This window comes from Homarus americanus, unplaced genomic scaffold (assembly GCF_018991925.1).
Source record: "Homarus americanus isolate GMGI-L3 unplaced genomic scaffold, GMGI_Hamer_2.0 scaffold46973, whole genome shotgun sequence".
NCBI lineage: Eukaryota > Metazoa > Arthropoda > Malacostraca > Decapoda > Nephropidae > Homarus > Homarus americanus.
The window spans coordinates 1277052-1295635 of record NW_024735516.1 but is presented as its reverse complement, the minus strand read 5'-3'; the positions used below and the strand labels follow the sequence as shown (position 1 = coordinate 1295635).

The 18584-nt window shown below is 36.1% G+C and overlaps 1 protein-coding gene across 4 annotated transcripts in view; it reads right to left on the bottom strand.

The window, feature by feature from the left end:
- The window catches only part of LOC121871263 (protein fantom-like), a 61686-nt gene that overhangs the window by 10811 nt on the left and 32291 nt on the right, over window positions 1–18584 (bottom strand). For 2 of the 4 annotated variants that reach the window (XM_042373477.1, XM_042373478.1), the window contains exons 12-18: window positions 17760–17888; window positions 15055–15481; window positions 13048–13232; window positions 10202–10324; window positions 7418–8089; window positions 2502–2637; window positions 740–813 (exon numbers count right to left, since the gene is read on the bottom strand). In XM_042373477.1, coding sequence (XP_042229411.1) covers window positions 740–813; window positions 2502–2637; window positions 7418–8089; window positions 10202–10324; window positions 13048–13232; window positions 15055–15481; window positions 17760–17888 — 1746 coding nt within the window. The remainder of the gene's footprint in view (window positions 1–739; window positions 814–2501; window positions 2638–7417; window positions 8090–10201; window positions 10325–13047; window positions 13233–15054; window positions 15482–17759; window positions 17889–18584) is intronic. The other 2 variants (XM_042373480.1, XM_042373481.1) reach the window with 2 other exon arrangements.

Below are 18584 nucleotides of genomic sequence, written 5' to 3'. Positions count from 1 at the left end.
AGTATAACAAATCATGGGAAGTGCCAAAAATCATAAGCTCATCCAATCAATGATGAGATGAAATGGAGTGAAACTCAGTGTATTTCCCTAACATGAGTTATGCAATTGTGACTAATACGAGTACATTCTTACTTTAATATTCTAAAAAAGTAGAAATGTGGCATTAACCTTTGTTTCAATTTAAAAATTTATAGATCCAACAGTTTAAAAAAATCAATACAGTACTTACACAAGAGAGTTATCCTGTATTGAATCACTTTATAATCCTGTGTATTATTTCACCTTTATACTGTACCTGTAGTTATTTATTGTCTGTAATATTGCACGAAATAATGCCTCGTGATATATTTCATTGTTTACTCTGGTTTATACCAGAGTACAGTACTTACTTTTTTTTTGTTTCAACAATAAATGGAATACTGTAATATGGTAAAATTAAACTTGTTCTTTTCTAGTTAATGCTTTATCAAATTAATACAGGATCCATGCAAAGTGTTCTATGTACTGTACAGGGGTTCCCTCATCTTGCATACACTTAATCAGTAAAATTTCTAGAACTCTCCCTTTAAAAAACCCTGGATTAACCACTGATGAATCTTCTGTTACTAAAAATCATAACCCCTACTGCCAGATAACCAAGTACAGTACATATAAAAAGAACAATAATCATAAGGAAATCACACAAAAATACCAGTACTGTGCTATCAACATAATCTAAAGTGAATTGTATTTTACATACCATATTACCCTTAATACTTTCTTTTCTTGTAAAGGCTTCGCTGCACTGGGCTTCTGCAATAAGTTGTGTGGGACCTGAGAATATAAATAAAAGACCTCTACACAACACAGTGGTTAACAATCAATAAACGTTTTCTGCAGATCTATGTCTATAACTAGTTATAAACCAATAATGTAGTGACATTATTAAACAGGAGGTATAAAAGGCTATGCCAGGGCAGTCAATACCTGTACAATGAAGTTTCAGTATAAGCAGACTGAGTATAGTACTGTACTGCACTCTTTAGTTTGAAACAGTACTGGGAGACAATGTGATCTATTACTGATAAAAATAACACTGTTCAGAGAACTACAACACTAATGGATATAGCTGATCATAGTGGTACTACATACAAGTTCAAATTGTGATTACCACCTTTATGTTCTCTTTCATTTACATTCATGTACAGTATACCTGCTCTTCATATTTTCATTTTATTCTTCAGTTATCTTTCAGCACCTTTATTTTCTACATTTTACTTCTTTTGTTTTTAAAGTTATATAAATAAATTGCACAATTAACCCAGAAATATATGTTTTTTGTGAGAATTTTGTCAGGTCAAAGGAAGGTACACAAGTAACCAGGATTCTCTATTAACTAGACTGCTGCAAAAAAATTCAATTAATCCAGTTAAGGGAGAGGGTACCATACTTACATAATGATATAAAAATATCTGTTAAATCCTTAATTTGGGCACCAAATCCCATTTAATTCCAGTACTGTATCTAATTTTTTTTATCCAGTACAGTAATTGAATTTGGGTGTCCCAGGCATCCTGGCAACTACTGCATTACTGTACCATTAATCTCCAATGTCTCTTTATCTTATTTTTTCTATCCATATCACAATCACACCTTTATTATGTCTTAATTATGTACTGCTTTTAATAGACTTCTAAATCTTGAAAAAAATCTACCAATATCTCCAGTAATTTTACACTCCCTATCAAACTACTACCCGGTAGTGCACGCCCATATTGCATTCATGCTTTACAATACTGTACACTGATTTATGGTAATCCTAATAACTTCTTCAGAACTTAAGCCTCTTGTTTATCTAACAAATCTTATGCATTAAAAATACATTTTGATTACCATATAAGTGAATCTTTCACTTCTCTCTAGTCTGTATCATCTGAACAAACCTTACACTCTAAATCCTGCACTGTCTCAGCACACAAGAAATAGTAAATAGTATACAGTACAGTACTGTACTCCCACAGCCTACATGTACTGTATATACAGTATACCTACATTGTCAATATTCATGTTGAACTGTATAACTGCATAGTTTATAAACATGCTTATCCAATTGTAAAACCTGTATGACAATTTTACTGAAGAAATATTATTATAACTGTATTATTAATTTCTGAGCTACCACAACCTTTTTTTAATTCCTATATTTGCAATGTTTGACATTTCTTGTGCTATTTCATCAATTCATAGTTTCATTTACATATTATATTTCTATCTTCCACTCCTATCACCCTTTACCAATGTTACTCCTTAACCTCTTGTTTATGGTGTCGCCTCTGAGCTAAATAAAATCATCTGGCATTAGCCAAATAAGATACTAGAAGTGGCTAAGTTTATAACAATGCATACACTTTACTCATCTTGTAAACACAGTAATCTTATTCATCACAGCTCTTTCCACACTCCAAATGTTCCATACATCCCTCAGTTCTCTTTACTAACCTATTCTAAGAAAACACCTTTACCTTTTTGGACCATCTTATGTTGTGACTCCCTGCTGTCAGTGTCAGACTCACTGGACTCTTCAAACATTGTGTCACTGTTGTCTTTAGAAGATTCTGGAGAGCTATTTTCATCAGAGTATGCATGTTGTCTGAAAACCTGAAAGACACGATAGTTTGAATAATGCTTTCTGTTGATAAATTAAGTACTGTACTGCACAGTAGACGAGACAGTAGAACGTTGATATAATGTAAGAGTGTAAGAGTCGCTTTAAACCGAATTCCCACTAAATCGAAGTGTTGTTTCAATGGAATAATTTAGTTTGGTACTTGAGAGAAACACAAAATACTAAAAAGACTGAGAGTCTCCCCAGATGTACCTTAGCCCATCTCCTAGAATAAACAAAACATTGTTTTTTGTAGTATTATGTTAAAACAAACACTCATAAATCAACACAGCTAAAATTAAGGGATGTGAAATGGTGTGTTTACTGGCTGGGAAGATGGGGGGGAGGGAGGGAGGGAGGTGAGGTGATATGTTTGACACTTGATGCCAAGGTCTAGTGCTTATTTATTTATCTGTCCTTAAGAGTGACTAAGTTTTTCTCTTATAAAATGTCACTGAACTGACATGGGAGTATTTAATTAACATTGCTGGAATTCTAATAAGATAGTGATTAATTTGAATATAAACATGGTATAGCTCGCATTAGACATACAAATTTTAGTTCTAATTTAAGAATTTGATTAAAAGAGCCAAAATTTTATCTCTTGTGCAAAATATATGACTATTTGCTGTCTTGCAAGGATTCCAGCAATACAAATTATATTCTCCTAACTTTAGTCTGTTACATTATATAAGATAAAAACTTTAAGTCTAAAACACCAAACCCTGGCTGGGAAGATGGGGGGGGAGGGAAGGAAGTGACATGTTTGACAGCTGGGCAAGGTCTAGTAAAAGTATTTATTTGTTTATTTATGTCCTTTAGCTTGAGTTTATGTTTTTTGCTTATAAAATGTCACAGAAGTGACTGGGGAGAATATAATTTACATTGCTGGAATTCTTAGAAGATACAGGTAGTGATTAATTTGAATATAATCATGCTATAGTTTGCACTAGACAAAAATTTTAATAATCATTTAGTACATTATTTTGAGTACATGTAGTCCAGCTTTGCCCTTAGGACAGTGTAGTCTGCCCAGAGAAATATTAGGCGCAAATTTTAAAATATGATGCGCCAGATTGACTCGCGGAAAATAGGAAAGATTCCCTTTAAATTAAAACATTTTCCTTAATTGTGGGTGTTGCTTTAATCAATAATCTTAAATTGAATCGCTTTAAATCGACGTTCTACTGTACGGTATGTAAGGCTGACATTTATTTGACAATTTATTTTTTGTCTTTCTTCATTCATCATTAATGTGTTCTGCTATGGTATTCCCTGTCCACAACAAGACCTCAAATATCCAGCTATTTCACCCCTGTTGTTTCACACAAGCTACCATCCACCCATAAGCAGCATGTCCATCCTCAAAAAATACTCAGTGCCACTTTGTTTATTCACGAACACTGCTCCACCCTTCACCCTATCCTTACAACTTTTTCCTCCTACTAACCATCCCTGCCTTATTTATTGACTTCCCATGAATTCTCCAGCCCAAGGAGGAACTATGTTTCAGAAGGAGCTTCATTTTGTTACAAGAAATCCTTTGCTTAGGTAAAACTGATATTACCTATCAACTTCCCTGAGATCAAACCAAAAAAACCAAAAGGGTCCTCATAAACAAAGATGACTACGCAAAATCCAGCCAGGAAGTTGATAATATTCACGATGTTGATCCTAACTTTAACTCTGGACCCCCCAAAATCCATGACCAAGTATTGTATTAAATACTGCAGTGTCCTTTGTTTAGGTCCACAGATCTCCAAGGAACCCTACCAAAAGCCTGAATGGGTCAACCTTGTCACCAAATCCTTTAATTGATCTGCTTGCACAGTCTGATAGTAAATGGAAGAACTTAAGAGAGAAAAACAATAACAGTACAGCTTCTAAGTTGCCATAACAGCTGAAACCATCTGTTTGGTTATATTCCCTGCAGTCAAACCATGGACCATGACCTTTCCAACAAAGATTGGCCCCCTAAATAATAGGGTACAAGTTGTCTTTTCATAGGAAGCACTACAAATTATTGAGTAAAAGGTCTGGTTCCTGAAATCAGAAACAAATGTTTCTGAGACATATTGGACCACCAGAACTCACCTCACCAACAAGGCAGATGAAGCATCATAGACCACTGACCCAAGCAATTTTACCACAATCTTGGGTTGTCTGCTTCTCTCTCCAAAATCTCCACAGCCCAATGCCATGATGCCTTTCATTTTACTACTCTGTCCACTTTGAACAACACTCTCAAATCACTGTTTTTTGTGATGATTCTAAAAACATTATCTAAAAGTTTCTAGCTGGTACCTAAGAATAATGAATCATTGAGGCAAGTGCTTTAAAAGAACAGTGCAATTGAATCTATGGACATGTTTGGTACAGTACTACATTGACCACCATGTTGGGATGAGATAACAAGGCTACACTGACCCTCAAAAAAACAAACTTTGGACTTTGGCCAGGGGCCAGTTCTGTATGTCATAATTCTTTGACCCAGCTTCAGAGAGCTCAGGGAGAGGAAAAAAACAACTTCTTTTTCTGTTGGCAACAAATCCACTACAGTACTGATTTGAGCTTGTCACACTGTCAATAGAGATTACCACTTTCTTCCTATAAAGGAAAGAAGTGGTAATCACAGTACAGTACTATGTGAAATGTTACCCAACAACTCAGTGCATTCATTAAATCTATTTGGGTCAAACCTATTCATACTACAATACCTACCATGACTAAGATAAAACTCAAAAGTTATCAAGAATGTGGAGCTCAAGCTCACACCTGGGAGTCCAGCAAAAGTCATCCATATTATATCACTGTAAAAAACAGAAAGGCCATAGCAAAAATCAATAATGCAGGATAACAGAAAACAGGGGAACACTTACACAGTCAAAAAATGCACAAGCATATTGACACGAAACAATGGGAGCAATTTAACCCTTTCAATGGCTGCTTGTGAGGTCCAAATCACACCCGTAGACAAAGCCGATGATGCTATCTGCTTCATCCAAAAATGTATAGATCATTAATTGTATTAATTTTTCATTTATCATTTCTGGGTAAAATTAAGCATTTTTTTATTGAGTTAAAAAGATAAACCATTTGACTATGTGATAAAAGAAGAAAATTGTTGTATAAATGATATGGGATGGCTGAAAATGAGTGTGAAAAGATAATATTTTACCCGCCAGATCCCCGAGTGAGTGGTCTGGCCAGCATGAGTGCTCAGGGTCAAGGGAGACCTCTCGCTCATCACGGCCTGTGTAGTGAAGCAAATAGTGTCAACGGCCAGCGAAAGGGTTAATAGCGTGGGGAATGAGATTTAATGAATTCCCCATAAATACTGTACATTACCTGGGCTTGAAGGTAGCTGACAGTTGGCACAGACATTGTTGGTGAAGGGTAACTCACTCTTGTTGGGAAAATAGACTGAATCAACACAGATGAACTATCCAGCTAGTAGCTACCAGATTCTCTGAATGATTCCTATGTGCCCTATGATTAAACATAATGGAAACCAGAATGACCCCTAAACAGAGAGAACACAAATTGACCTGGCTAAAATGGAACTTTTGTGACACATCATTTCAGAATACACTTTTAAGGAAACTTGAATATACTCTTCGCAATCAGTGTCCCCACACTCTGGAAAACTAAAGTTTTGATACATACATTGGATTGTTGACATGAAGATGGATAGTGAAAGTGCCCAGTCTCCTGCCTACTTGTGAATTACAAACTGGATGATTCAACAAATATGAACATTCATATAGCAAGATAAAACATACTGTAACTAAAGTATAATACTAAACAGCATCTCAGACTGTGGTAACCAGACTCTCTTTAAACAGACACCCCAAAATATGGTAAAGGAAGCACTTAGCTGCTGAAAACACTGAACCAGCTGAAAGATACCTAAACAGAAGGAGGTGTGATTAGGAATTGAAGCTGGATCTCCTTTCTATGAGTTGTTTGGATCATAAAATATATGCAAAGAAGTACGGCAGCAGCTGATTTTTAGCTCTCAGTCTCTGAGTATTGAGTCATCAGTCCTATTCCCTTTTTAGGGGCAGGCTGTTGAGTCAATAGAGATCTTATCATTACTTTTCTATTTGATTTCTGAACTATAACAGAGTCACACTTGTAGAGGAGCCTTGGGAATCCTGCGGTGTCAACCTACAAGCCTGGTGATCCGATACATTGATCACATCCGAAATACCGTACAGTAATGTCTCCGTTAGCCGGAATACAAATTTTCCGAGGAGCAAATTTTCCGGAAAATTCCCCCCAAAATTGCCGATACCCAGAAAATTCCGGAATGGGGGAGTTCTTTTCCGAGTTTGAAAGACGAAAATTAGGTGCATTTTCTGGAAATTCCAAGAAAATTTTTCCGATACCCGGAAAATTCTAGGGATGGGGGATATTTTTTCGGGTTCGAGAGATGATGTAATGGACAATTTCTGTAACTTCTGAGAACATTTTTCCATTACCAGTAAAATTCCGGGGATGAGGGATTTTTTTCCGGATTTGAGAGTCATCTCGTTACCCGGAAATCTCTCATTCCCGGAAGTGCTTTGCACCAATTGTTCCGGCTAAAAAGATATCACTGTACTATAATGCATAGGGTCACTTTCTTTTATAATTATCCTTCATTTGATTTAACAAAAATCCTGCTAAACAAGTATCCAAACATATATAATAATATTGCAAAGAAAAATTTTCTCTACACACACTGTATAGTTCTAATACATAAGTCTCAGAAATAACTAAACACAATACCTGAGGGTGATTTTTGTGAGGTATTGGAGAGGTAGCACAATTCTCAGGAATAACGGAGATTCCCTTAATTTCCATAGAAGATTCACTTACACTCTTGTCTGCAGCTACAAACTTAGGTTGAGTTGCTGTCTTATCAAGGTGAGGTGATTCTACATGACTGGTAGACTGGTTAGACTTGCTTAAAGAATCTGATTTAGATGTTCTTTTTGATTTAATACTGCTGTGACTTCTACAGTCTTCTTGATCACTAGTGTCATTTATATTTGTTTTAGAGGGACTTTTACCATTATAGGATCTGGCTGAGCTGACAGACTGTGACTGTGAACACTGATCTTGAAGCACATTATTGTTAGCTTCACCATCACTGTGAGAGCCACTTTTAACTTGCATTACAGGGGCATGTTTATCTGTTGGTGAAGGATATTGTAAAGTTTTCTGTTGATGTTTACTTATTTCACCCTCTTGGGATGATGTCTGTTGAGTTTCTAAGAGCAGAGATGCATGTGACTGTGATCTTGGTGCTGGGCTTGGATGTTTCACTTTTGATGCACGTTTGACACCAGTTTTTCCTTTGCTCATGTCAGAGGAAGACTGTTCTGCATTTCCCTGTTGTTCCTTATTACCATTTTTGCTCTGCTTTACTGGGTTCTTTGCCTTTATCGTCTTGGAGGCCTGTAAATATACCATTGCATTTTTTTTTAAATCTACTTACACATTATGCCATAAAAGATTTCTGAATTATATTACAGTAATTAAGAAAAAATACTCAGAATAATTTTAAGAGCAGGAAGGTACAACTGTAGGTGTGAAGGTGGAAAGCTGTTATGGTCTAGCAGTACAGTGTACTGCAGAGTACAGTAGTGTCTCAGTATTTTAAAATACTTGGGACTAGGCCAATTGTGATGTAGTGAATTTAGCAGAATGCTGATACTGTAGTTTACAAGTGCATGTACTGTACAAATGTCTTGAATAAAGACAAAAGATAAGATGTTCCATTGTTTCCCCTTTTCCTGTGTGATTTTATCAAGATTTATCTTATCCACGTTTCCATTGTGGATCTACATGAAATATCTGTAATAAATACAAAACTTCTATACAAAACTTCTATACAGTACATACGTATCACTGTGATACAGCAAGTCCTCGTTTAACAATGCCTCCGACAATGTTGTTTCGTTATAACGTCACTACTCTTTAGATACCCATGATTCAGACAACATCTCGCCGATTTTGTATAGCGTCGTCAAGGACTACTTTGTACAGCGCATCACCCTCTCTCACCCAGTCAGAGCGGGAGGAGGAGCCACCCTCCTCCTTTCCCGCCCTCCTCCTCTCCCACCCTCCACCTCTCCACTACCCACCACACACTCACTCCACCTCTGCCCTTCAGTGAGTGCAATACAAAATTATTTAGTTTATTTATTTTGGGGGATGTATAATATATGCTCTTTTCTATAAAAATTCCATTAGATTTATGTATATGTAATGTATTTTATGAGGCAAAGGGAGGCTGGGGAACGTAACTCCCATATTTTATGCATTTCTTATGGGAAAATTGATTCTGTTAACATCGTGGTTTTCAGGAATGGAACCATGACATTAAGCGAGGACTTACTGTAAATACAAAGCATATGGATTGTAAAGCTATGCTCCTGTATCTACTGCACTGTGATATACTGGGTCGTGATCAACTTTCTTAACAAATAAATGCACAGTTCATTAAAAGAGAAAATCCATTTAGTCCCAGCAGAGAGAGTGTGTGTGTGTGTGTGTGTGTGTGTGTGTGTGTGTGTGTGTGTGTGTGTGATGATGATGATGATGATGATGATGATGATGATGATGATGATGATGAGATGATGATGATGATGATGAAAAGAAACTGTACACTGTAGTATAGAGCATTATACAAGAAAGTGAAAAAAATGTAAGAATGATGAATATACAGTAGAGAGAATCTGAAGGGTCACTCGACCCACATGATATAGATACTGGTTTGACTTCTGTTATTCTACTAACTACACTTTGAGTATTGGTGCTAAAATATATTAATATACAGAAAAAGAGAAAAATTAACCATCATTCTGCTTAACTCTTGGAGGACAGTGATAACAACTCGTGGTCCTTACCCACTGGATGGTGAAATATCAGGAGGGAGGTCATAAAATATTTTAATACTGTACAGTAAGGCTGTATTACCATAACTCCTGATTTACACCATCAGAGTTCAAGGATCAGGGAGAACAAGCAAAAAATCACTTAAATCCTGTGTGAGAACCTCATGGTTGGACACATGGCTTAAAGCTCTCCCCCCAACACCTGCAATTTCCCCATCCTCTTCACTCTAACTCCCCTTATATTCACCACAGTAGATCTATTAGTCAAATCTTGAGGGAAGTCACCATTTCCACCTACAGTATATAAGTCTTATCATATATGGGAGGGTCATCCTTATCTTCAGAATCAATTATAAAAGTATCAATTTCCTTCTGCACAGGGCACCACACACAAGCGGATGCGGTATGTCTTGACTCAGACATGGTTCATCCATTACTAATGGGCGAGGCATCACCCTGCCTTGGGGCAGTTGCCAGAAGCCTCCATAAAAATGATCAGCCAATACAAAATACTGTATAGGAAATTTAAATTGGGTCCACATGAAATATATCGCACCAGTTTCGGGATATATCCGAAACAGTGCGACCCTCCTTACTGCAACTGCTGCAGGATATGACCACCAGGAGTTATATAGTGTACTACTAAACACAAAGTGTAATACAAAATTACCTTGGGAATGAAATCCTCATAATGTTGAGTCGACCCTAAAACACCAACTGTGCGAAGATGCTGGGCAATGACCTCCTCACAGGCACGTTGTAAGTTAAACCAATAACGTAGTGTGCCAATTACCTGTTAATGACAGACTTTATTAATACCATATGTCACTCCATATCAAGGATGACTTTTCTAAAATCTATGCTATCTTGTATTTGTAGTGATAATCCCTAGATGAGAAGGTTTATCCATCCACTATAGGTGCAGACAAGAAATGATAAGGATTTGACTTGTATCATGATGTTAGAAAAATAAGAATTTTGAAGTGGGTTGATTCTAGCAATTAGATGTCAGATTGTTTTACAAAGAAAGACACTTTATTGGTCAACTTTTAGAAGTACTGTACTGAAGAATTAGAAGGACAATTAAACACTAGATAAGACCTGTAGAGAAAATATTCAAAACACATGATTCTGTATTTTATGAAAAGGATACAATGAAAGAAAGGTGCAACAAAAAGGTACTGGATGGAAAAGTGGCATTATTGTGACATGGGAACAGCCTTGTGAGAGTACATAGAAAATTTTGCAGAAATTCAAAGAAGCTCTCATCAAGAAAATGCTAACATACAAATGCTGTGTGAAGAAGATGATGTAGATGAACGTGATGACCACAAGACAGCAGTGAGGGCAATGATATTTACCTGAGATTGGTCAAAGAGTAAAATATTTTCCATTGGGTGACAATCATTGGAAAGAAACAGTTAATTTAAGCTGTACTGTTAAATCAACAGGGCAGCACAAACAAGACAGAAAATAGTGTTCATAAAATTTTTTATAGTACATGTATTGAGTAGATATGATGAAAAGAGAATGAAACATGCTAAGTAAAAATAAAATTAGAAAACTGGAAAAGATTTAATGTACAGTATATGAAGTGGCCTCATGAGTTTCGTGATTACTTTGTTCTGGGGACCCCACGTGGGACTACTGAATCACGGAACTCGCAATATATGTTTACATGAAAAAAGGTAATTTTTCATTCTGGTGCTTGTGCCCAAGTCCTACTTTTTTTTCTTTTTTCTTTTTTTTCCCACCCCTTCATTCCCCTAATTTCAACCAGAAAACAATACTCTAATGTGGCTTCGAAATAAAGAAAATACAGTATAATATAAAACTATAAAATAAGAAAAATAATAAGTAGAAAGGATATGGTGGTTGAGGGTGGAATGACTCAGCATAGGTTCCCCCTCTGGGAGACTTCAGTCAGCCCGACCCCATTAAAACGGCACTATGTAATTTCACCATAATTCCCACATAACTTAGGTTCATTTGGTGCTGGGTTAATAAAACATTATCATAAATTAAAAAATAAAATAAAATAAAAATATTACCCCACTCAACCCAGATGAGTTATTGTGTCGTATTAGTTCCTGGTGATGTTTATATCGATGAGCAGCTGACCAGCCAGCCAGGGAAGGAGTTGTTTATGTAATATAGAACTTTTTTATTTTATTTTTTTTACAATATCTATGTGTTTCTGTATTTTTTACTTATTATGTACAAAGTTTAGTGTCTATTACAGTCTTATGTTACCAAACTATATTTTATATAACAAAAAAAAGTCTAATGTATCACACAATAATATTTAACTTATAATTTAGGCAAGGTTTACACACAAAAACTCAAGAGGTATAAGGTACAAAACACATTTTATTAGTACGGGGAGTGTGAAAGTCTGGAGGAAGGTGCGAAGATGTAATGAGGCGGGGAATTTAGGGGTCCGCATGAAATTCGTGAATTGTTGAACTTGGGCTGCGTGAAACTCACGAGGCCACTGGACTGGTCAATAATACAGTATACAGTATTTCCATTCATTGGGTGTTCCCAGACAACCATCTTGAGAATGGACCGTGTATGATGAAGGCAAGGCTAGTAGCAAGAGGTTTTGAGGAAAATAAAGACTGTGAATCCTTAGTTGAGATAACTTCAGATTAGGTGGAAATCCAATGAATTGGGAATTGGTGGTTTCATTGGAGCTCATATAATTCCAGGCATTATATATACTGTACAGTACTATGGTAAAATTATATAATTTTTATTATTGTTATACAGTACAATATAGGACATGCATACTGTATTGTATATACTGTATTTAATTAGAATAATTAAATTTGTTTTGGTCATAACAGCCATTAGTCTAGTTACTATTGTTCCGGTAAAGTACACCAGAGGACAATAGTCTGGTAAGGCAAAAGCCGGATGATGGTAAGTTTAACTATTGACATCAAATGCTGTGCATCAGAGATGTTTCCACAGTTTTCTTGATGATGCCAAATATCTTTCTCTTACTTATGTGGCTGACCTGGATACAACTTAACAGATAAGCCATTATCATTAATATAGGAATCTACAGGTATTAAGTGAAAAATAATAATAATTATCATAAGGTAAAGAGTTTTAAGAAACCAGAGTACAGGTTTTCACCGAGTGCAGAGTAATGCTGACACGGTGTACACAGTTTCATGAAAAACATCAGGAAATGTCAAATTGTATCAAAGATGCTATCAACCCTCAGTCTTCTCAGGTTTTCAATGGACAAACATGCCTGACTGATGATGACTTGAAGCTTAGTAATGGATTTCCTTCATTCTTGCTGGAACCGGGAACCTTAGATTTTTGTGCGGTTTCGGTTCAAGGTTTGGTTCTTCTAAAATCTACTGGTTCCGGCAGTTCTGGGTTTGGGTTTGGCAAAGATGCCAATGGTAACTATGCCCAATGTCGTCATTTATTTGAAGGTTTCATGTCACCATAACTAGTGGATATTTACAAATAAGTAAGTTGCATGTAGTCATATACCTGTCCTGGCTGTAAATACAATCCTGAAGGCAAGTGTTGCATCTCCTCTGCATCATCATAGGACACCAAAACTTGCACAGAGCCATGAAGGGTGTTGCGTGGATAGTCCAGAACCTCACAAAATGTTAACTGACATTCACCAATTTTGGTTGGATGGCCAGAATCCAAAAGAATATACACAGACACTGCAACATATAATTAACATCATTTACATGAATAAATACATAAAGAAAATCATAACAAAAATGCTTCACATATGATGAGATTTGTAATTAAGCTCAATACCATATTCCTCTTTACATGGTAACAGATGCATGATAGAGAACATTTTAGTCCTTAAGCACATCAACTATGCTAATACTGTACCAATGAAGCAGTATTTTTTTAAATATCTACAAAAAATTTCTGCAAGCTGGATCAGACATCTTATAAATGAAGCTATTGTCTTTCAATTACACAGTCTCTATGCTGAGTAAAAATGTGTCATTTAGTGAAGTGGGGCATTAAGTAAGTCTGACCTTAGCTGTATGCTGGTAATGTATAGAGCATTATGTACTCAAAAGAAAGGTCTTACATAAAGCAGCACTATTCATAAAACAAAGAATTAAGTATTTTATATATACTGTAAATTAAAAACATATTTGTAGTATATAAAAATAGCATATATGAATTGCTCACTCCACTGTGTCACTTGTAAATGAGGGACTGATCCTGAAATTCCAATTTACAACAAATTTGGATTGACTGACTCTCACATACTGTGTTTGCCCTTAGGACAATTATTTATTTTACTTGTAGTATTGTATATATATGTGTGTGTGTGTGTGTGTGTAGACACACACACACACACACACACAAAACACATACAAATAAACAATAATTGGAAAATTCTCTCACAAATAATCAGAAACAAATTTATTAAAAATGTGAGTCTACCCTCAAGTCCGTGCTCTATTAGTAAAGTCCTGTAATAGAGCATAGATTTGAGGGTAAACTCACATTTTTAATAAATTTGTTTCTGATTATTTGTGAGAAGATTTTCCAATTATTATTTATTTGTTTGTATTTTGTGTGTGTGTGTGTGTGTGTCTGCACACACATATATCTACAATACAGGTAAAGGAAATTAGTCTCTAGAACGAATGGCTCCCTGTCCCAGCCGCGAAAATGCCGGCAACTTTAAAACTACCCACAGACATTCTTGGGTACATCCAGGGTGTCATCCGCAAATAACCGAGAACTGCGAAGTAAAAATCCGCGAACTTGGGGGCCGCCTGTATAAGAATTTATCTGAATCCAAATGTAGCAGCAACTCAGTGAATGGCAAGGACTGGGCATGGATTATTTTTCTTATTACCATCTAACTAACGTAACCGAGAAAAAGCTACTGGAGAACATGCAATGCCTACAACAACCTTATACTGTGAGCTTGAATGATAGCCATTATTTTCTGGGAACCATTGCTTTGGGTTCTGGTTATGTAGGGAGATTATAGAGAAACATGTGAGTAGCCCCCAGCCATTACTGTTTGGGATTAGTCTGGATACTAACCCTTTAGACTTAGCTGCCATAATGACATGGGCCCCTATGTTAAACATTAAATTAGAAAAGTCAAATCACATCATCACAATAAACTTGAGAAGGTTGCAGATTTGCTATTCATATATTGATAGCTTAATATTTAACATAAGGCCACCATGAAGCAATGGAATACTCACTCAGTCCATTTTACCAATAATAGCCACTGCCCTAGACAATGGAGGTGAGTACATAAATCTTCAAACTCATCTGAAAGGTTATTTAGCTGAAACCATAATAAGAATTTGAAGGGGCTACAGCAAATCCTCCCTGAGACATGATGATGATAAACAGACTAAAGGACAACTGGAAGGAAAGACTGACAAGGAAATGACAAGCATGAGTGATGGTAACACATGTCAGCATAAATTTGGAGTGGGGGGGGGGGTAAAAACATAATAAGAATACAACAGTCTCTGATAACATTACCTGTGACATTATCTTCTCGCAATGACTCAAGATTTCTATAGTTCATCTGAAACCTGTAGAGTGCTGAATAATTGTAGTGAGCATCATTGCCAATGGCAACATTTGTATGCTGCAAAGGATCTTCCAACGAGAATGGAACTGTCCAAGAAGCAAATGTTTTTAATTGGCTGAATTCAGGACCTTCAAATACTATTTTATCTATGTGAAACTGTAGCACATTATCATGTTTGCCGAGGTTTAGAGTCTGTGTAAGGTTATGGCCCAGGCCATCCAACTTCTCCTTCAGGCTCTTGTCGGTGATCATTAGTATCTGATGTTCCATCTTCTCACAGCGTTCATCACGCCTTTTGATTGTCTCCTGTAAACCCTTGATTGACAAACACAAATCTTTTTCCTTTTCCTGGGATTCTTGAGCAACTCTAGATACCTAAATTGAAATTTGAATTAGTTTTTAGAAGCAGTACATGAGTTATATACAGTACTAATGAGGACTACTGCTGTGAGGGCAACACAAAAGGTATAAGTGGTGACAAAAATAAAAGGAATGACCATAAAAGGATCAGCACAGAACAAATCATCAATGTTGAGTACAGTACTGTACATAGAAAAAGAAGAGGTTTTGAGCCATAGGATATTTTGCAAAGTAGAAATAAACTTCTGTGAAGTGCCTCAACTGGGAAGGAAATTGGTGAACACCCTGGTAAGAATGTACAAGTAAAAACAGTAGTTAGATTCGTCCCTTATAATTAAGAGTAGGCTGAGCTGACTTGAGAATAACTTTGCAGCTCAGGTCCCAAAATTTTAAATATTCAAATATGACAAAACTCTGCAAGGCCTTAGAACTCAAAGAGAGCTACTGCAGACAACTGGTATGAAATAAAACACAAAAATTAGAGAATGGCATATTCTTATCATGCTTAGTCTTGGCCCTATCAAACAAAAAGGAGAAGGAAAACAAAATTCTGTATGATAATTGTACAGATGACTTCCTTGAAGTAGCAGCATTTGCAATAAATAACATGGCATGCAAATAGTTGATGGAATTTAAGGGAATGAACAAGTAATCAAGAAGGTGAGGATCAGTGCCAAGCACTTTAATATTAGTCCACCAAATGTGATAGTTGATGTCAACCAAAAACATAATTTAATAATCTTTGATTTACTACAAAAAAAATGACATAAATCTTAGTCTGAGAACAATCACTGCTGAAGTGCAATGTATAGCCAATAATACTGTAAGGGTCAGAAGTGTAGACACTTTCAGCAGACACCAGAATGAGGTTAGAAGACTTCAAAATATGGTGTTACAGGAGAATACTAAAGAGAAGTTATACACAGAGAGAGAAATAAATAAGGAAGTATTGTCTTAAAATTGGTTAAAACACAATTTTAAATATTGGATCCTTAAAGAAAAAGATAAATCCATGTGTATATTATTTTGCCTTCATATAGTTAGGAATGAGTGGATTATCATAGATCCAATAATGATTGGGATGGATAAATTGAATTAATAGTCGAATTCCCAAAGAAATGCAAAATCTGGAAAGGCTGGTAAAAGCAGCTAAAATAATTTTTTTTTAATGGAGAGCCATACTGTAGTCACCAACCCTCAGACATGAAAATGACACCTTGATTGACTGACAGATTAGCTAACTGTTTAAGCTTATAAAGAAGAGACTGATGGAGAAAATAAGGGACTATTTTATAATTATCTCCAGTTGCACTTGAATGCCCTGTCAAGACACAATACAAAAATTATCCTGGATGGTGTTAATACAAAGACTGGGAGTGACAATAATACCTGGAGACATTCAATAGGAAGAAAATCATTAACATACTAACTTTTATAGTAAATATCCTAAGATTAAACACTAGGTGACAATTTATCTTCCCTGAAAGAATATCTAAAAGGGCAGCTGGAAACCACTTGATGGGAGGACTATTAATCAGAGAGATCACTGTGTCATATCAAGCAGAGTTAAGACATCAGAAAATCAGACTAAGAAATCAAGAGACACAGGTCCAGACATCAGTTCACAAAGTTGATGTTATAAAGCTATTACTGAGCTTCAACAACTAAGGTCTTTAAGAGCATATCAAGGTTAGTAATTACATTACATCAACAATTTAAAATCAGGAGACAGAAATCTCTTTATCACAAGGTTCAAGGAGTACAAAGACAAATTAATATACCAAAGAAAAAATAAAAGATTTATGAATTCAAAATTGATGTGAAGCCTTGGCTTTAATCAATGAGAGGCACAATCCATGAGTGCATAGAGTGATGACTGTACTGTAGTTGTAGAAAAGATATGTGGAAGTCAAGTAAGAAGAAACAAATGTTGCCAGTTATGGATAAAAAAGGTTCTATTTCAAATACTGTATACAATAAAATGAATTGGATTAGGAGTTAGCAACATGCAGTAATACATTAATTACTGGACAAGAGCACATTGAGAATGGTGTAAGACCAGATGGAAATTATAAACTGATAACTGGTAAATTACCAATGAAATATTATGCACTTTGTAGCTAAGCATTATCCAACCACTAAGTTTGTTGTATGGCAAATCTGCCATTAAACTCTGAGTCCTCTCTGAGGAGTACAGAGAAGGTCACTGGTTGTGTTCTTTCATAGGTCACTTATGATGACTTACAGATCATAAATGTCCAATAAAAAATATAATAATAAGACACTGTCTCACCTGGTTCTGTAATGCCTTGTAGGTCTCTGAGTGTGTGGTGAGAGTTGCTGTAATCCTCTCTAGCTCTAAAGTCTTCTCTCTATATAGCAGCTGTAGTTCACTATGCTTATGTTTTGCTTCTTCAAATTCCTGCAATTTTTTTAAAGATTACAAACAATTTCAGCAGATCATTTTAGGAAAGTGCAAAGGATCTCAAAACATAAAGCATCAAATGTGAAAATAGGTCAGATGCTCACAACAATGCAGTGAAAATCAGCATAAAGTACGATTACATTAGTTATTGATATATCTAACAATGCTATGACTTTCGAAAAGGTAATACAGTACTGGAATTAATTCCCTTGTACAGTATTGTCCCTTTTATATCATGCAAGATAACATAGATAATTATTGTACTGTCTCTCTCTTAACCCTTGGCAGACATGTCCTGCATCAGTTGGGAGAAGGAGGGTCACACCATTATGGACATACTTTATCCTGCAACAGTTGTGGGAAGGAGGGTCACACCATTATGGACATACTTTATCCTGCAACAGTTGTGGGAAGGAGGGTCACACCATTATGGACATACTTTATCCTGCAACAGTTGTGGGAAGGAGGGTCACACCGTTATGGACATACTTTATCCTGCAACAGTTGTGGGAAGGAGGGTCACACTGTTATGGACATACTTTATCCTGCAACAGTTGTGGGAAGGAGGGTCACACTGTTATGGACATACTGTATCCTGCAACAGTTGCAAAATATTTCAAACATGTCTAATTTATATTTCCCGTGCTTTGCTTTTGCTAAGCATCTCTGTGGAGGCTTCTGGCAACTGCCCTG